The following is a 16,049-nucleotide window of genomic DNA, read 5'->3' on the forward strand; positions in this document are numbered from 1 at the left end:
TTACTGATAATGACCTCAACTTAGTATAAGAATGTGGGTCGTTAACGCCTGAGATTGGGAGGGAGATATGAATGAACCGGTATCACATTTAAATGAGAGAGATCCTAAGGACATGAAAGTTATGTTAAGAAAGACTTAAAAGAATTAAAAGTTAATAGCTATGACAACAAGGTGCACCTTCCATTCGCATAATTTATATGGCAATTTCGTAACTCCTAACCTAAAATGACCTAAAATAAACCCATATAACTTTACTTATGGGCAACCCCTTTTTTACAAACGCAAAATGACCTGAAAACTCAATTATACCTTGATCACGGAGAAGTAAAATATACAACCTAAAAATCAATTAGAAATTCACTACGCGACGAGGCCACATCGTATCTTACTTGCATATAAAACCTTACAGTGCAACATAATTTGAAATGTATCTCCAATATGACAATAGCAAAAAAGAGTACTATATTTTGTATCTTAATCACAAAGAAAAAATACACTTACAAAACGACAAGACTACAAGCCAACATATGCAGAGCTTGACTGGGATGAAAAAACGAGTATGATAACCTTGAGGTAGATTTAATCCCCACCTTCAATTGTCACAAAAAAAAAAAAAAAACGAGATTAAAACTTGAAGAGCTTAATATGTATTTATATGGTAGAGAAAACCAATCAGCTACTTTGTTCCAATACATCAATTCTCATGGAAGGGAATGAGAATTCGTAATGTAGTGATTATACACAATTAAAATCATCAATTCTCAGCCCTATTTTGTCAAAATGTCATGTGGAAGACTTATGAACTTAGTGTAAACTATCTGTATCATTGGAAAGCAGGGTGCTCAAGCAAAGCAGATATTAACAAAAAGAGAAAGTGTACAGAACAGAAGGTAGTTTGATTATGACATATCAATCAAGATAGCTTGTGAATTCAATGGTCCAGTTCTGTGTCTTTTCCAACAATCTGCAATCGGTGGACAATAAATCCTGCAGATGGCAAGTAATAAAGGGCTTTCTTATCCCATTCTTATCTTCAATTCTTGAATGATGAAGAGGATAAGAGAAAATCCCACCTAAAAAGATGAGTATGGGGAACTTAGATGTAATGTACAATTCTCAAAGGTACTGCATATGTTTATCTGTCTGCTAAAAGCTCTTTCCCTAAAGCAGCTTCACGTTGTTGCCGACGTCGTTCTCTCTGCAGCCAGAATATGAGAACATCCATTAAAAAAAACTGAGATTGTGTTTGGAAGTTATTGATCTGGTATTAGTAAAATGGATGTTATTAACAGGTTTTGTGGATGCAACCAAAAAACTCACAAACAGGCGGGTGGGTAAGAGCAAACCAAAATAGCTAAGACATTAAATGTGGTACATACAAGATATGAAACAACATTAATTTCAATGACAAGATAAATAAAGGACAGGATCCCGATCTCAAGGCGGGAGAAGTACAGGAGCTGTTTAGAAAAACTGTTTTCAGGATAGTTTAACGTTATTTTATAACATTCTTTCTTATAAAACTAAAAGCATGTTCTTGATGTGTACTGGTTCATATTCACGAAAGATAAGAAGAGTCAATGAAGATCAGAGGGTTCTATCCCAATACTTCAGTTTTTTTTTCTGAAATAAGAAACAATTTCATTGAAAGTATGAAATTACATAATGAGCTCAGCAACCTAACTCATAGGCTCCTGATAGCCCAGCAACCCAGAAAATTGAGTACCTGGAGGTGATTAGAAGTGAAGCGGGCTTCAAGCAAGCAGTGGAAGGTAAGGCCCAATCACCTAATTCTTTTAAAACGAATTTGCTGATTACTTCAAATGAGACAATGTCTGGAGGAAATTTTCCGATGAGGACAATTACACTGAGCGGAGTGATGGCAGGCAACAACCGGCAGGAAGGATCATCAAAGAGGTTGTCCGATGAGGAGTTCCAAGCCCGACGCAAGAAAGAACTCTGCTTCCGTTGTGAAGAGAAATATTATGCCGGACATCGATGTAAAGTAAAAAAACAAAAAGAACTCAGAGTTCTGTAGTCTGGGCAAATGGGGAGAAATTGGAAGTTATTGAAGAAGACTATGCGGAAGCAACTAAGATGAAAAAGAAGTTGAAGAGAATAATAAGCCGGTGGTATAGTTATCCTTGAATTCAGGGGTGGGATTAACTAATCCAGACACAATGAAAGTGAAAGGGGTGATGAACGAGAAGGCAGTAGTGGTCTTGATAGACTGCAGAGACACATAACTTCATATTAGAGAAGTTGGTGAATCAGTTAAATCTGCCAATGGAGGAAACCTCTAATTACGAGTCATTTTGGGCTTGGCACAACTGTGAAGGGAAAAGGAATTTGTAGCAAAATAGAACTAGTTCTAGGAGATTGGAAGATCATTGACAATTTCCTACCATTAGAACTCGGAGGAGTGGATGTAATACTTGGAATGCAGTGGTTGCACTCACTGGGGGTGACGGAAGTTGACTGGAGAAGCCTCACATTAACCTTTTGCCATAATGAACAAAAGATCGTCACAAGGGGAGATCCTAGTCTAACGAACGCTCGAGTAAGTTTGAAGCATATGATGAAGACACGGACAACAATAGATCAAGGATACTAAATAGAATGTCGAGCCATGGAGGGAGGAATTTCATTTGCAGAACTGTATGGAGTTAATGAAGTCCCTACAGTTAAGCAATCTATACCAACAATGTTTGCCAAGTTTGAAGATGTTTTTGAGTGGCCAGGAGAATTACCACCAAGGAGAAGCATTGAACACCATATACACCTCAAGAAGGGAACTGACCCAGTAAATGTCAGACCATACAGATACGCCTATCAACAAAAAGAGGAGATGGGAAGTTGGCCTCAGGGATAATACGAACAAGTACTAGTCCTTATTCCAGTCCAGTGTTGCTAGTGAAAAAGAAGGCTGGAAGTTGGAGATTCTATATGAACTACCAAGCATTAAACAATGTGACTTTTCTTGACAAGTTTCCCATTCCCATTATAGAAGAATTATTTGACGTATTAAATAGAGCTAACATGTTTTTGAAGATTGATCTCAAGGCTGGATATCATCATATTCGGATGTGCAAATAAGATGTGGAGAAGACTGCATATAGAACTCATGAGGGCCATTACGAGTTCCTTGTCATGCCCTTTGGCCTCACAAATCCACTGTCTACGTTTCAGCCACTGATGAACACAATATTTAAACCGTATCTCAGAAGGTTTGTCTTGGTTTTCTTTGATGAGATTCTGATCTACAACAAAAGTTTAGAGGAACATCTTCAACACTTGGGAGTTAGTGTTGGAAATATTGTTGGAAATATTGAGGGAGCACGAATTATACGCCAATCTGAATAAATGTGGTTTTGCAAAGGAAAGAGTGGAGTATATGGGCCATATAATTTCAAGAAAAGGGGTGGAGGTAGATCCTGAAAAAAAATTGAGCCATTAAAGAGTCGCCAATACCAACTAATGTGCGAGAAGTAAGAGGATTCCTCGGTCTTGCAGGGTGTTATAGAAGATTAGTCAAGAATTATGGCAGTGTGGGTACACCATTAACTCAGTTCTTAAAGGCAGGAGCTTATAAATGGTCAATTGGAAGTAAAAACAAAGAACACACAGGTTTACGTGGAAACCCGAGTTATCAAGAGAAAAACTACGATATTTTTCTTGTTAGTATTTTCTAGTGAATTTTACAATAGGTACAACGAGGAGAATAAATAAAATACACAAGGAAATAAAAGAAAGAAAAGATTTAGGAATTAGGGTAAATATTTCCATCTTTTTGAGTAATTTCTGGAAGGAGATGTTTAGACTGTCGAGGACTAAATTGAATAGAAGTTCTGCTTATCATTTGCTTATCATTCACAATCAGATGGACAAATAGAAGTAGTGAACAGAGGAGTTGAGGCACACTCGAGATGTTTCTATGGAGAGAAGCTGAGAGAGTGGACAAATTGGCTGCATTGGGCTGAGTATTGGTACAATACTATGTATCAACGTTCAATTGGGATAACACCTTTCCAGGTTGTTTATGGTTGGCTACCACCAACACTCCTTTATAATAGAGACATGAAGACACCCAATTAAACACTGGACCAGCAACTAAAGGAAAGGGACGTGATTTTGGGAGCAGTAAAAGAACATCTCCGGATAGTACAAGAAAAGTTTGGAGGAGAGTAATGATAGACCACCAATCCTTTTGCAATATAGTAGAAGGAAGAAGAAGGAAGTAGCATGTGCAGATAAAGGGGAAAATAGTATGGGTGGAAACCACTTTGGTGGGGACCATAATTAGTTACGTGAAAAGGTGTAAAAGAGAAGGAAGGGGGAGAGAAGAAGAGAGATCATTTTTGATAGTGAGGGGTGGGCTGCCAATTTCCTTGAGAGTGATGAGGGCAGAGAGGTTTACTGAGTTTTCTTGTTTGCTCTTATTTCTGTTTGATTAGTAAGAATTGAAATATCAATTCTCTTTTTGTAATCGTTTGAGCAATATATCAATATACCAGAACACATATTCTGGTGTTCTATCAGCTCCCTTCTCCCTTCCTTACCCATAATTTTGCCAAACAACTAACAACAATACTTAGAGCCCCATAACAGCACAACACTCACTCATCAGCGATAGGCCCCTTCCATTACTTCTTGCACGCATACACCTTAAGGTCCAGGGATCAGTCTCCCCTTTGTTTTTAACACTACTTTCAATTAAAATGATTGTATGAATTCAATGGGATATCTTTCTTACCGTGGTTCAATTTTAGGCATAAAGGGAAATGTTCTCTTCTTCGACTCTTAGATTGGTCTTCACCATCCGACTTCCTCTTATTTTCTTTTATTAAGATTTTGTTGGTCAGACGTTGGTCATCATCCACTATGTTATCTGTTGGTGTAAACTGTCTAGCATTTTGGTCATATGAAATCGTATGCTTCCTTTGTATCCAAATGAGAAATCTTTTAGTAATTATCATGGACTATCCATCCTTTTGGTTTATTTCATACATCAATGAAATCATTTTTTTTTTTTTTTATTAAAATAAAATAGTTTACTCCAAAATATTCCCCCTCCCCTTTCTTCTAGTACATCGTACATATTTGTATTGAAAATCCAATTCCACAACTATAAGATTCTCATACAAGTGACAAACTCCAATTCTCACACAACTAGAAACCAAACAATCCCCTCAGTAAAACCTAACATAGTATCATATCCTAGTTCACATATCATATCACCACTTTAAAGGTAAAATGACCAACAATGCCAATGAGAATCAACACCAAACACAGAACACTACATTTTTACCATTAGTATAATAAGCACATAAACTGTACATAAAAGCAACATGATGAACCCTACAAAAGTGCTAGTTTGATATGAAGCAAATAACTTGGAAATGATAATAGAAAATACCCTTCTTTCCCAGTATGGATGAAAGCACACAAAATCATAGACCGGGGTGATGGTTGATACCAGCACAACATTCAGACCAGTAAATACAAGAAGCGCGGTCATAGGTCGTGTTCGGTGTGGCATACTTTTCGATCAATTTTTTAAAGCTCTAACAAGTGGTTGACCTGAGCTTTAGGAATGGATTGAGGAATTCTGAAAGGAGAAGACAAAGAACATTTCATCAATAACTTTAAACAACAGTATGTTATAGTTATAGCTCAACAGTATCTTAAGATGTAAAAGTGTTAGGCTACCAATCATGCATCAGTATAGGAGGAGAGGAAAGAGCAATTCGGGCGCAGGAACTGTAAGGGATAGGGACCACCTAGAAGAATAGTATAGATATTCTCCCTGTGTGTTGAGAGTGGGGGGTCCTCTCACAACCAAGAATAGAGTTGTAAACTTAACCAACTCAAAATTTAGCAAGTAAAACAAAATTAGCACCACAACTTAATGGGTACTCAAAAACCTCCAAGAAAACCACAACCAAGAATTGTAACTTAAATCATAGCACACTTAACACTTCGAGTAGTTATGAAACCTCAATTACTTACCAAAATCTTGTCAAAATTAACCTCAACCAACTAGACAACACGTTAATAACTTACCCAAATGTAAGTTGATCCAAGACCGATTCCAAACTTTCCTCAATGATTCGACCCAAAATTCGCCAAGAACAAACTTCAAAACTAATACCCAAAAAGTACAAGTAAGCATTAATTCCAAACCAATTCTAATGGGTGTCCAAGATCAAACAAAACCCAATGAATACTCACCAAAAAAGTGCCAAAGCGATCTTAAAACTGTTAGATAGCTACTTAATAACCTCAATGTCCCAACCTTAACATCCAAAGGTTATGGGTAAATTAAATAGCAACACCATACTTAATGGCTATTGTAAAATTGACAGAACAAGCATTAAAACTTACAGCACAACACCTAAAAGATACCAAACTTTGCTGGAAATTTCTTCAAAATCCTCCAAATCTATAATCTTTCATCCAAAACATTATGGGTAACACTAATTTTATGTCAAAACCAAATGGATACTCAGGGACTCTAAGAAAACTCACTGAATTTGCCAAAAACCTTACCAAACTCTTGTCAAAATCACCTTAACTCCACTGGACAGCATAATAACGACCTTTTAAACTCAAATCTAACATTCCAAAATCATGATAAATTTAATTTTGCACCAAACACTTAATAGATATCCATGACCCATTCAAGAAAACCAAGATTCTCACCAAATTTATGTCAAAAGAGCCAAAAATCGAGCTTCTTATCGGCTGGACAGCAACACAACTCTTCCAAAACTTCAAATCTAACAACGAAATGTAATGGATATGGTTAAACTCAAGCCTAAACTATTAAAAAAGTTTAAAGAAACCCAACCAAAATATACAAAAATAAGAATACATTACTCAAAAACTCCAAGATCCAACTTCCGACGACAAGATCGCGTTAGTTCAGAGAGTGATTGACGCGGCTCTGAACTAATGCAGACAGCTCCGGTGCGCGCGACGGTGACGTTTGGTGGTCGGCTGCTGGAGGGTCGGCGTGGTGAGAGTGGTTTCAGCTCCACGAAGAAGAAATATATGCATTAGTCGCTAGGCCCTTCTAATACATTGGAACTTAACGGGATTTTAGAAATGAGACGAAAAATTACTAAAAAGTCTAATTCACATTCAATTAAAAAAAAAAAAAAACCCTAAAAATCAACTTTTTGCTGTTATTCTCCTTTTCTTTCTCCCTCACTTTCTCTTCTATAAGGAAAAAATGCAACCAACTTCAACTCTTCTTTTTTCTGGGTGGCCGTCTTCTTCACCGTTGTTGATTGGTCAAGCCCCAGTCACTTTTTATAACATTTTTCGTTTTTTAATTTGTTTAGGTTTTAGAATCAAATTTTTGGTTCTTAATTTGTTTAGGTTTCAGTTTTTTGGTGATCGTTGGATAATTTCTTCTCCGATTTATTTTCCTCATTTTCAATAATTTTGGTTAGTACTTCCTCAATTTTCCTCTCTTTTCATCGTGTTTGAAGAAGATTGGGATTGTGAGTGTGGCAAATGGTTAGGGATTTTTCATATGGTTGCATTTGGGCCGGTATTCTATAGTTTTTCATTGAGGTTATGGTGCAATGTACGAGAAGAGAAGAGATTGAGTGAAAATATGAACTTAACAGACGCAACTTATCAGAGGTTAGTTTAGACATGGGCACATAAAAGAAAGAACATTAAATCATCATGGAGTCTGAGCTGATTTTGCATTATTTTGTTGTTTGTTTGTATTGCTTTAATATTTATACAGAAAATCAATATACAATGATATTCTACTTTGATTCTCCACAAACTAGAATGAAAAGAGAAGTTGGTAAAATTGTTCCATACTCTTTTGGTAGGAAATTGTAGTTTTTGTTTGCTCTACTTTTCAAGAGGTATGCAATCTTGAAGTGAGATCAATGAAGGCATCTCCTTTGCAGGGAATTGTCAAACCCCCTCTTGAATGGTTGAATCCAAACTCTTTTTCAACTTTGTTGAGCAAACTTAGAAATGAAGGATGGGTCAAGTATGATCCAACACCACAAGTCGCTTCCGTTGAATCTCGCCCACGTAAACTGCAATGTGGCCTTTGGGAATGTTGGAATGACATCTTGTTGAAATAGATTGCGTTCTGAATATTTGCTTGACATTGAGGAGAAGCGAAGGCAGACTAATTCCCATTTTTGTATTTGATTTAAGTAATAGAAAGAGCCAAATAAGAGTGAGTTTGAATGGTTCTCTCTAAGAAATTGATGTAAAAACGAAGTTTCAGAACTTGAATGAGAATTTGTTGATATTTGGAGTGGGCTTATAATGCTAATGAAGAGGAGATGAGCACCGAAGATTAGGAAATAGGTGACAAAGAGGACCCCCTCTATCAAATGCTCACATGGGATTTGCTCAATTGGTTGAAGCTTTCTCATTTTTAAATAGTTTTAACTATTCATTTTGTTGAGTTTTGGCAAATATTACAAGTGTAGTTTTCAAATTATCCCAATTTGAAGTACTTTATGATTGGTATATACTAGCTCAATTAATGCTTTGAGATAATGTTATTGTAATCGGGGATGGTGGAAGATCTTTATATGATTGTAACGATCTTTCACCTAGTGAAAATTCTTTAGTAGGATTTTTTCTTAGCTTTGGTTGTTTTTCTTTAGTTTGGAGTCTTTCCATGTTTATTACTGGGTTCCTAGTTTTATTGCTTTCGTTTAATTTCACCTTAGAGATTGGTTTTTTCCTCCACACATTTCTCTATGCCCCATGTTTTGGTGGTAGATCCCATTATGTTTTATCTCACACACATCTCGCTGCATTTTGCACCTATCTTGCACGTTTCAAACTTTCACTATGAGTTTCATAATCAAATTGCTACATTTAGAGTGATTTTGTGCATGTTTATTAAATTTATTAGGCCCTTATATTTTATCTCGCACACATCTCGCAGCTTTCTTGCATGTTTCAAATTTTCACTATTAGTTTCAAACTTTCACTATTAGATTCAAAATCAAATTACTACACCTCCTAAGTCATTTAGAGTGATTTTGTGCATGTTTAGTAAGTTTATTAAGCCCTTATGTTTTATCTCGCACGTATCTCGCAACATCTCGAACCTATTTCGCACATTTCAAACTTTCATTATGAGATTCACAATAAAATTGCTACCCCTCCTAAACCATTTAGAGTGATTTGTGCATGTTTATTAAATTTATTAAGCCTTTATATTTTATCTTGCACACATCTCGCACCCATCTCACAAATTTCAAACTTTCACTATGAGATTCACAATCAAATTGTTACCTCTCCTAAGCCATTTAGAGTGATTATGTGCATGTTATTAAATTTATTAGGCCCTTATATTTTATCTCACACGTTACAAATTTTCATTATGAGATTTACAATCAAATTGCTACCCCTCTAAGTCATTTAAAGTGATTTTGTGCATGTTTAGTATGTTTATTAGGCCCTTATGTTTTTATCTCGCACGTATCTCGTGACTATATCTTGCAGCATCTCACACCCATCTCGCACGTTTCAACCACTATGAGTTTCATAATCAAATTACTACCCCTTCTAAGTCATTTAGAGTGATTTTGTGCATGTTTATTAAGTTTATTAGACTCTTGTGTTTTATCTCGCATATTTCAAACTTTCCCTATTATTTTCAAAATCAACTTTCACTACGTCTCATAAGTCCTTTGGACTCCTTTTACGCATGTTGATGAAACCTTTCAAGTACATACGTATTATCTTGCACACATCTCACATATATCTCACACATCTCGCACATACCAACCTTCATCCTAGACATTCCAAAATTTTAATGTGTTCCAAAATTGAATTTCCACCTCTCATAAGTCTCTTTGGCATTTAAGATTTAGGCGATTTAGAGTGATTTTTAACATGGTTTAGCAAATCTCTAGTTACAATTTTTTTTTTTTTATTTTACCATCTCGCAAGCATCTTGTTACCCCTCCTAAGTCATTTGGTGTGTTTCTATGCATGTTTAGTAAGCCTATTAGGCCTTTATATTTTATCTCGTATGCATCTCATTTTAGCTTTAGATGAATCTAGGCCGTAATTCTCGTATATTCGTTCTAAAAAAGAAACATCAGCCCACAATGATGGATAAAAGATCAAGAGAAAAATACTATTTCGAATTCAATTACTTAGCATGTTGATATGATTAACTCTTATCAAACCATTAACTCTTATCAAACCATGACCCATATTGTAATTTCAATACAAAAAAAAGTAGGTCCAGTACACTCTTTTAAAAGAAGAACAAGTAGAAGTTATTAGTTTAATATGTCAAAAAAGATGCAAGCAAAGATGCTAATATTTTCAAAATAATTTATCACGAAAAGAGATTGGAAGCAGCCAGCCAAAAGACAAGTGAAAACACGTAGGCTAAAAGTGCTTCTTGCAGTGTTGAGTGTAAAATGTAAACCCTTTTTTTGCTTTGCTTTGCGCCATTCCATCTCCATGTGACGCTAACCTATTTAAAATTCCTCCTCACCACCTTTTTGCATTGACAATCCTTGCTCTCTTTCCAACTGATCAAAATCACAAATTCCTATTTGATGGGAGAAATAACTTTTAGTTGGGGACCAAGCTTCTCCACAGCAACCTGCTTTAATCCACTCGACTTATTTAAATGCTTCTTTCACTCATATAAAAAGTAAGAATAATAATTATCCCTAACAAATTAAAACTAACGCCACTAACAAAGGGAACAAGGTGAAAATGCAAACCAAGCCATATGCAAAGATTTCCCACTTTGACATTTGCATGCATAAGTGATATATAATTCAGTACACAATAAAAGTATTTCAGTCAAGAGAAAATATGAAAGATATGCAATTGAACAAAAATGTAAATCAATCAAACCCCATTGGAGAGATTTAAGTACGTAGTTGAATCCTAAAAAAACAAAAAAGCAAAAAGCCAATAAATGAAGGGGAGGAAAAAGAGGTAATAACAAAATAGAGTGATGAAAAAGAAAGAATTGCTTTGACCTTTGTGAGAAGAAGAATGAGTTGATGGATGGAGAAAATAAGGATGTCATGGAAGGAAGAGATAAAAGAAAGAAAATGAGAAAGAATAAAGGGTAGGAAAGGTAAGGTAAAATTAAAGAAGGGTAATTTAGACAATTCATCCTCAATTTGTTTTAAAAAATCAATTTTTTTAAAAAAATTATCTCTTTATTTTTAGCCTATTTTTGGCAATTTTCCAAATAAGATTGTTGAAAATGAAAATATCATTAAAAATAAAGCTAGACTTGTAGCTCAAGGTTATTGTCAAGAAGGATAAATTATGAAGAGAATTTTGCACCAGTTACTAAATTAGAAGCTATTAGAATATTGCTTATTTTTTCTTCTTATAAGACTTTTATTTTGTATCAAATTGATGTAAAAAGTGCTTTTTAAAATGGTTATATTGTGGAGGAAGTTTACAGAAAACAACTTTCGAACTTTGAAAGTTTTGATTTACCTAATCAAGTTTATAAGTTGAAAAAAGTTCTTTATGGCTTAAAACAAGCTCCAAGAGCTTGGTATGATAGGCTTCGCAATTTTTTACTTATGACTTTAGAATGGAAAAAATTGATAATACTCTTTTTATTAAGGTTAAAAATAATGACATGCTTGTAGTGCAAATTTATGTGGATGATATTATATTTGGTTCTACTAATTCATCTTTGTGTGAAGAGTTTTTCAATTGTATGCATAATGAGTTTGAGATGAGTATGATGGAATAACTTAGTTTCTTTCTTGGTATTCAAATCAAACAACTCAAGGAAGACATCTTCATAAGTCAGGAAAAATACACAAGGGATTTGCTCAAGAGATTCAAATTCAGTGAAGGTAAAATTGCAAAAACTCCTATGAGCACTACCACTAAGCTTGATAAAGATGAAAAAGGTAAATGTGTGGATATAAAGACTTATTGAGGTATGATTGGATCTTTACTTTATTTGACCGCGAGTAGACCCGATATCATGTTTAGTATATGTCTTTGTGCTAGATTATAATCTTGTCCTAAAGAATTACATTTGTATGCATGTTGTTAAAAGGATATTTAAATATTTGCTTGGAACTATTGATATTGAATTATGGTATCCTAGAAATGTTGAGTTTAATTTAGTAGGATATTCCAATGCGAATTTTGCCGATAGTTTATTTGACCGTAAAAGTACTAGTGGGACTTCCCAATTTATTGGTAGTTCCTTAGTATCTTGGTTTAGTAAAAATAAAATTTTGGTTACTTTATCCACTACCGAAGTGTAATTTATTGCGGTTGTTAGTTGTTGTGCATAAATGCTTTGGATGAAACAAACTCTTTGTGATTTTGGATTAAAATTTGATAATGTGCCTATATTTTGTGATAATACTAGTGTCATCAATTTGACTAAGAATCCTATACATCATTCTAGAACTAAGCATATTGATATTAGGCATCACTTTATTAGAGAGCATGTGCAAAATTGTCATATTACTCTTGAGTTTGTGAGCTCTAACAGTCATTTAGTGGATATATTTACCGAGGCTTTGAGTGAAGAAAGTTTTTGTAAAAATAGGGTTAAGCTTGATATTATTCCTTGTGATGCATCTTGATTTTATATCTTACTTGATATTAATTGTTACCGAATGCATATTGATAAGGGTAGAATTAGATATTTTGTACACGTTCATAATTTTTTTTAGAGAGTTTACTTCCTTGTTATTTTTTTTTTATGATTCCAAAGGGGGAGAAGTATAAGAAAAATATGTTTATATGTTTTTATGAATTTGTTGCATAATTGTTTTTATTGAATAATGCATACGTTTTTAGGGAGAATTAATTAAGGGGGAGAAGTATCTCTTTTCCTAATTGTTTTCAAGTATGATCTTTGTGGTGAAATATATACATGAACTTTATGGTGATATACATTCTTGATATACATCTTGATAATGGAATTACTTATCGATCACGTGTCTTGCTATGATTATGTGTGTTTCAAGTCATTTTTCTTCAATAATTTGTCATCATAAAAAGGGGAAGATTGTTGGCTTATTGGCTCTTAATCTAAAATTAATTAATTATAATTAATTAATGTTTTGATGATAACAAATCTAATTTTAATTGATAATTTTATTATTTTGAATAGTCCATATTGTAGAGTTTGGAATTGATTTTGACGCCTCTTGAATCACCGAAATCGGAGTTCAAACGAAGAAAATATTGTTAAAAGAAGCTTAAAGGAAAAATACCGAAAAAGATGATGTGGCGGTCAAGTAATCAATTTGAACTAACTAGAGAAAGTCATATGAAGCAGGAGAAGTAACACATGTGGCGGTCAAGTAATCAATTTGAACCAACTAGAGAAAGTCACTTGAAGCAGGAGAAGTAACACATGTAGCTTTTGCTTTTGCTTTATTCTCTTTTAAAAAGGAAATGAGTTTAATATTAGGAGAACTTTTATAAATATAACAAACCGATAAAATATTTACCGTTCGTATAACAAAATGAAAAAGTTCATGAAACTGACAATTTTTTTTTAAAAATTCCAAGTTTATCATTTCTTATCATTGTCTTTCTTCTCTTCTCTACTACAATTTTTTTCTTTTTATCCTCTGCGATTTTTTTTTCTTTCCATTGTCCTTTTCTCTTCTTCTCCAATTTTTTTTTCTTTCCATCATGATTTTCTCTTCTTCTACATTTTTTAAAAATATTTTTGTTTGCACTTCCTTTCTAGAATTGTTTTTTCCTCTCCATCGTCATTTTCTCTTCTTCTGTAACTTTTTTTAATTTTTTTCAAACTGTTATTTGATTGTTTAAGACCGTGTGCAAAATATAAAAGATCGTAAAAAAAATCGTTGGAATATTGGACTGTTAGATGTAAACGATCGTGTACCAAAAATAGTAAAATCTAAACGATCATTTCCCAAATATAAACCATCGTGTACCAAATCTAAATGTTCGTGTACCAAAAAATTGTGAAAAACATTGTTGAGATTTAACTATCCAAATTTAAACGATCAAATCTAAATGATCGTGTGCCAAATCTAAACGCAGTATAACAAAAAAATCATTGAAATTTGGATACCCAAATTTAAACGATCAAATCTAAACGGTGGTATGCCAAATCTAAACGATAATGTACAAAGAATCTTGAAAAAAACTGTTTAGATTTGAACAGTCAAACCTAAATGATCATGCAAGAAAGAATAGCCAAATCTAAACGATCATTTCCCAAATCTCGATTATTTCCTAAATATATTACATGTTGGATGTCAATTAATTGCGAAACATTTTTGATATTTTTCATTGTGGGTTTTTTCCACTTTCAAAATTGTTCGATAGAGTATAAAAATTTTGCCGCTTTGTTATATTTTTTTAAAAAATCCCTTAATATTATTATTATCTTGTGTCTAACGACTAGTTTTAAAAAGAAGATGGTTAAGTTGTTTTATTGGCCTTTAAACAAATTATTTTAAAGAAAACATGTTATTGTATTATTATTTATCATTGTGTCTAACGTCTAGTTTTTTTAAAAGATGGTAAACCTTGTTTTATTTGGGCTTTAAACAAATTATTTTAAAAATGACATATTACTATATTATTGTTTGTGTTTGTGTCTAACGGCTTGAGTTTAAATTTCAACCATTTATTTTTCGTTTAATTACATCCAATGATCCAAAATGATTTTGGATTTCAATATCTCTCCCCTCATTTTAAATATTCATTTTTCCAAATTTTGGAAGAACTTTATTCAAATTAACAATCCTCAAAAAGTACAAAAATCACCATTGTTATTCTCTCTAAAGCTTCTAATTTTTATTCTTTTCATCTTGGCCTTGAGATAGTTTTTGTACTGTGAGGATTAATTATTGTGAGCTTCAAATTGTATACTCACTCTTGTAGAGAGTTTTCTTTTAACTTCAACATATTGTAACGATTAGATTCTAATCCGTAGAAAGAATCTTGTTTGCTCTTAAACCCAAAAAATGAGCACACTAGAAGAAATCTAGGCTTTAGTGTCAGGTGAAAAAAATAAAAAATTGTCTTTAATGTCGTTTTTGAAAATGTGGATTATAAATGTCGGTTTTAAACCAACACTAATGATAAGGGTTTAATGTCATTTTTAAACCAACATTAATGATCAGTTCATTTTTTTTTTTTTTTTGTATTTTGTAAAAACTGACATTAATGACCCCCATTTTTTATTTTTTTATGTTTTAAAAACTAAAATTTTCCCTCTCTTTCTTACTTTTTCTCTTTCTTACTTTACTCTTTCTTATAAATTTTTCTCTCTCTTTCTCACTTTTTCTCTTTCTTGCGCAAGTAGTGATTCAACTCTAATTTGTGGAAAGAGTCAAAAGAAGATTCTTAATCAAAATTTCAAGAGGTGCTTGGAAAAATGAAAGAAAGTCAAGTTTAATCGAACCACTAAAAAATTACGGTATCTTCTTTTCTAATTATTTTTGCATTTAATTTTAGTTACATATTCTTGTTGGTTGAGTTTGATTGCATATTATATTTCATTTTTTTTTATCAATCTTGTTATTAACAAAATTTAGCTAAAGTTTTTTATTTAATTTAAAAATTATCGAATTAGTAATTTAAGTTGGGCTTATTTGTTAAAAAGTTTAATTAAACCTTATTCAATCATCCCCTTTAGGGTTGCCATACCGGTCCAATAGATGTTACTATTTTCCGTGAACTCCCTTGAAGAATCTTGATGATTTCATGAATCTTGGTGATTTCATGAATATTGGTTTATGCAGACGATGAATCTTCGTCTATGTAGAAGATGAATCTCGATCGAGATATATGAATTTGCCACGAGATTTGTTGAAGAAGTCCCGAGATTAGATGAGTTTCACATGCATTTTATAGGATAATCTCGGGACCCATTGTACTCGAGATTACCACACAGAATGTGTGCAAAAACCTAATCTTGTGGCATTCTAGTGCAATGATGCTCAAGTTCTATTGCTTATTTATGTAATATCAATCGAGAATGCCTCGAGATTGCCCCAAGTTAATCATAAAATACTGCTTTACGTGTGTTT

General features: G+C 33.5%; 1 protein-coding gene across 3 annotated transcripts; it reads right to left on the reverse strand.

The window, feature by feature from the left end:
- Positions 1-624: 624 nt before the first annotated feature.
- LOC101220293 lies at positions 625-7,377 on the reverse strand. 3 transcript variants are annotated; one of them, XR_004216236.1, is made up of 5 exons: positions 6,880-7,371; positions 6,703-6,779; positions 5,417-5,608; positions 1,074-1,198; positions 625-987 (listed from the first exon to the last, which is right to left on the reverse strand). XR_004216236.1 is itself a non-coding variant. In XM_031884662.1 (4 exons), the coding sequence occupies exons 3-4, from the start codon at positions 5,537-5,539 to the stop codon at positions 1,136-1,138; spliced, it is 186 nt and encodes a 61-aa protein (XP_031740522.1). In that variant the 5' UTR covers positions 5,540-5,608; positions 6,703-6,779; positions 6,875-7,377; the 3' UTR covers positions 625-1,135. The 3 variants fall into 3 exon arrangements, 2 of the variants coding, with proteins under 2 accessions (XP_031740522.1, XP_031740521.1); XM_031884662.1 differs by having other exon boundaries at positions 625-1,198; positions 6,875-7,377; XM_031884661.1 differs by having other exon boundaries at positions 625-1,198; positions 6,880-7,369.
- Between the last annotated feature and the right edge of the window lie 8,672 nt (positions 7,378-16,049).

Source organism: Cucumis sativus, chromosome 4, assembly GCF_000004075.3.
Source record: "Cucumis sativus cultivar 9930 chromosome 4, Cucumber_9930_V3, whole genome shotgun sequence".
In the NCBI taxonomy this organism is placed as follows: Eukaryota; Viridiplantae; Streptophyta; class Magnoliopsida; order Cucurbitales; family Cucurbitaceae; genus Cucumis; species Cucumis sativus.

What these genes read in the sequence shown, in the direction of transcription:
- LOC101220293 (XM_031884662.1), bottom strand. Translation starts at nt 5,539, where the DNA reads ATGCCACACCGAACACGACCTATGACCGCGCTTCTTGTATTTACTGGT. An exon ending in ATCCATACTGGGAAAGAAGG is followed by an intron (nt 1,199 to 5,416) that starts GTATTTTCTATT and finishes TTCTGGCTGCAG; the next exon opens with AGAGAACGACGTCGGCAACA.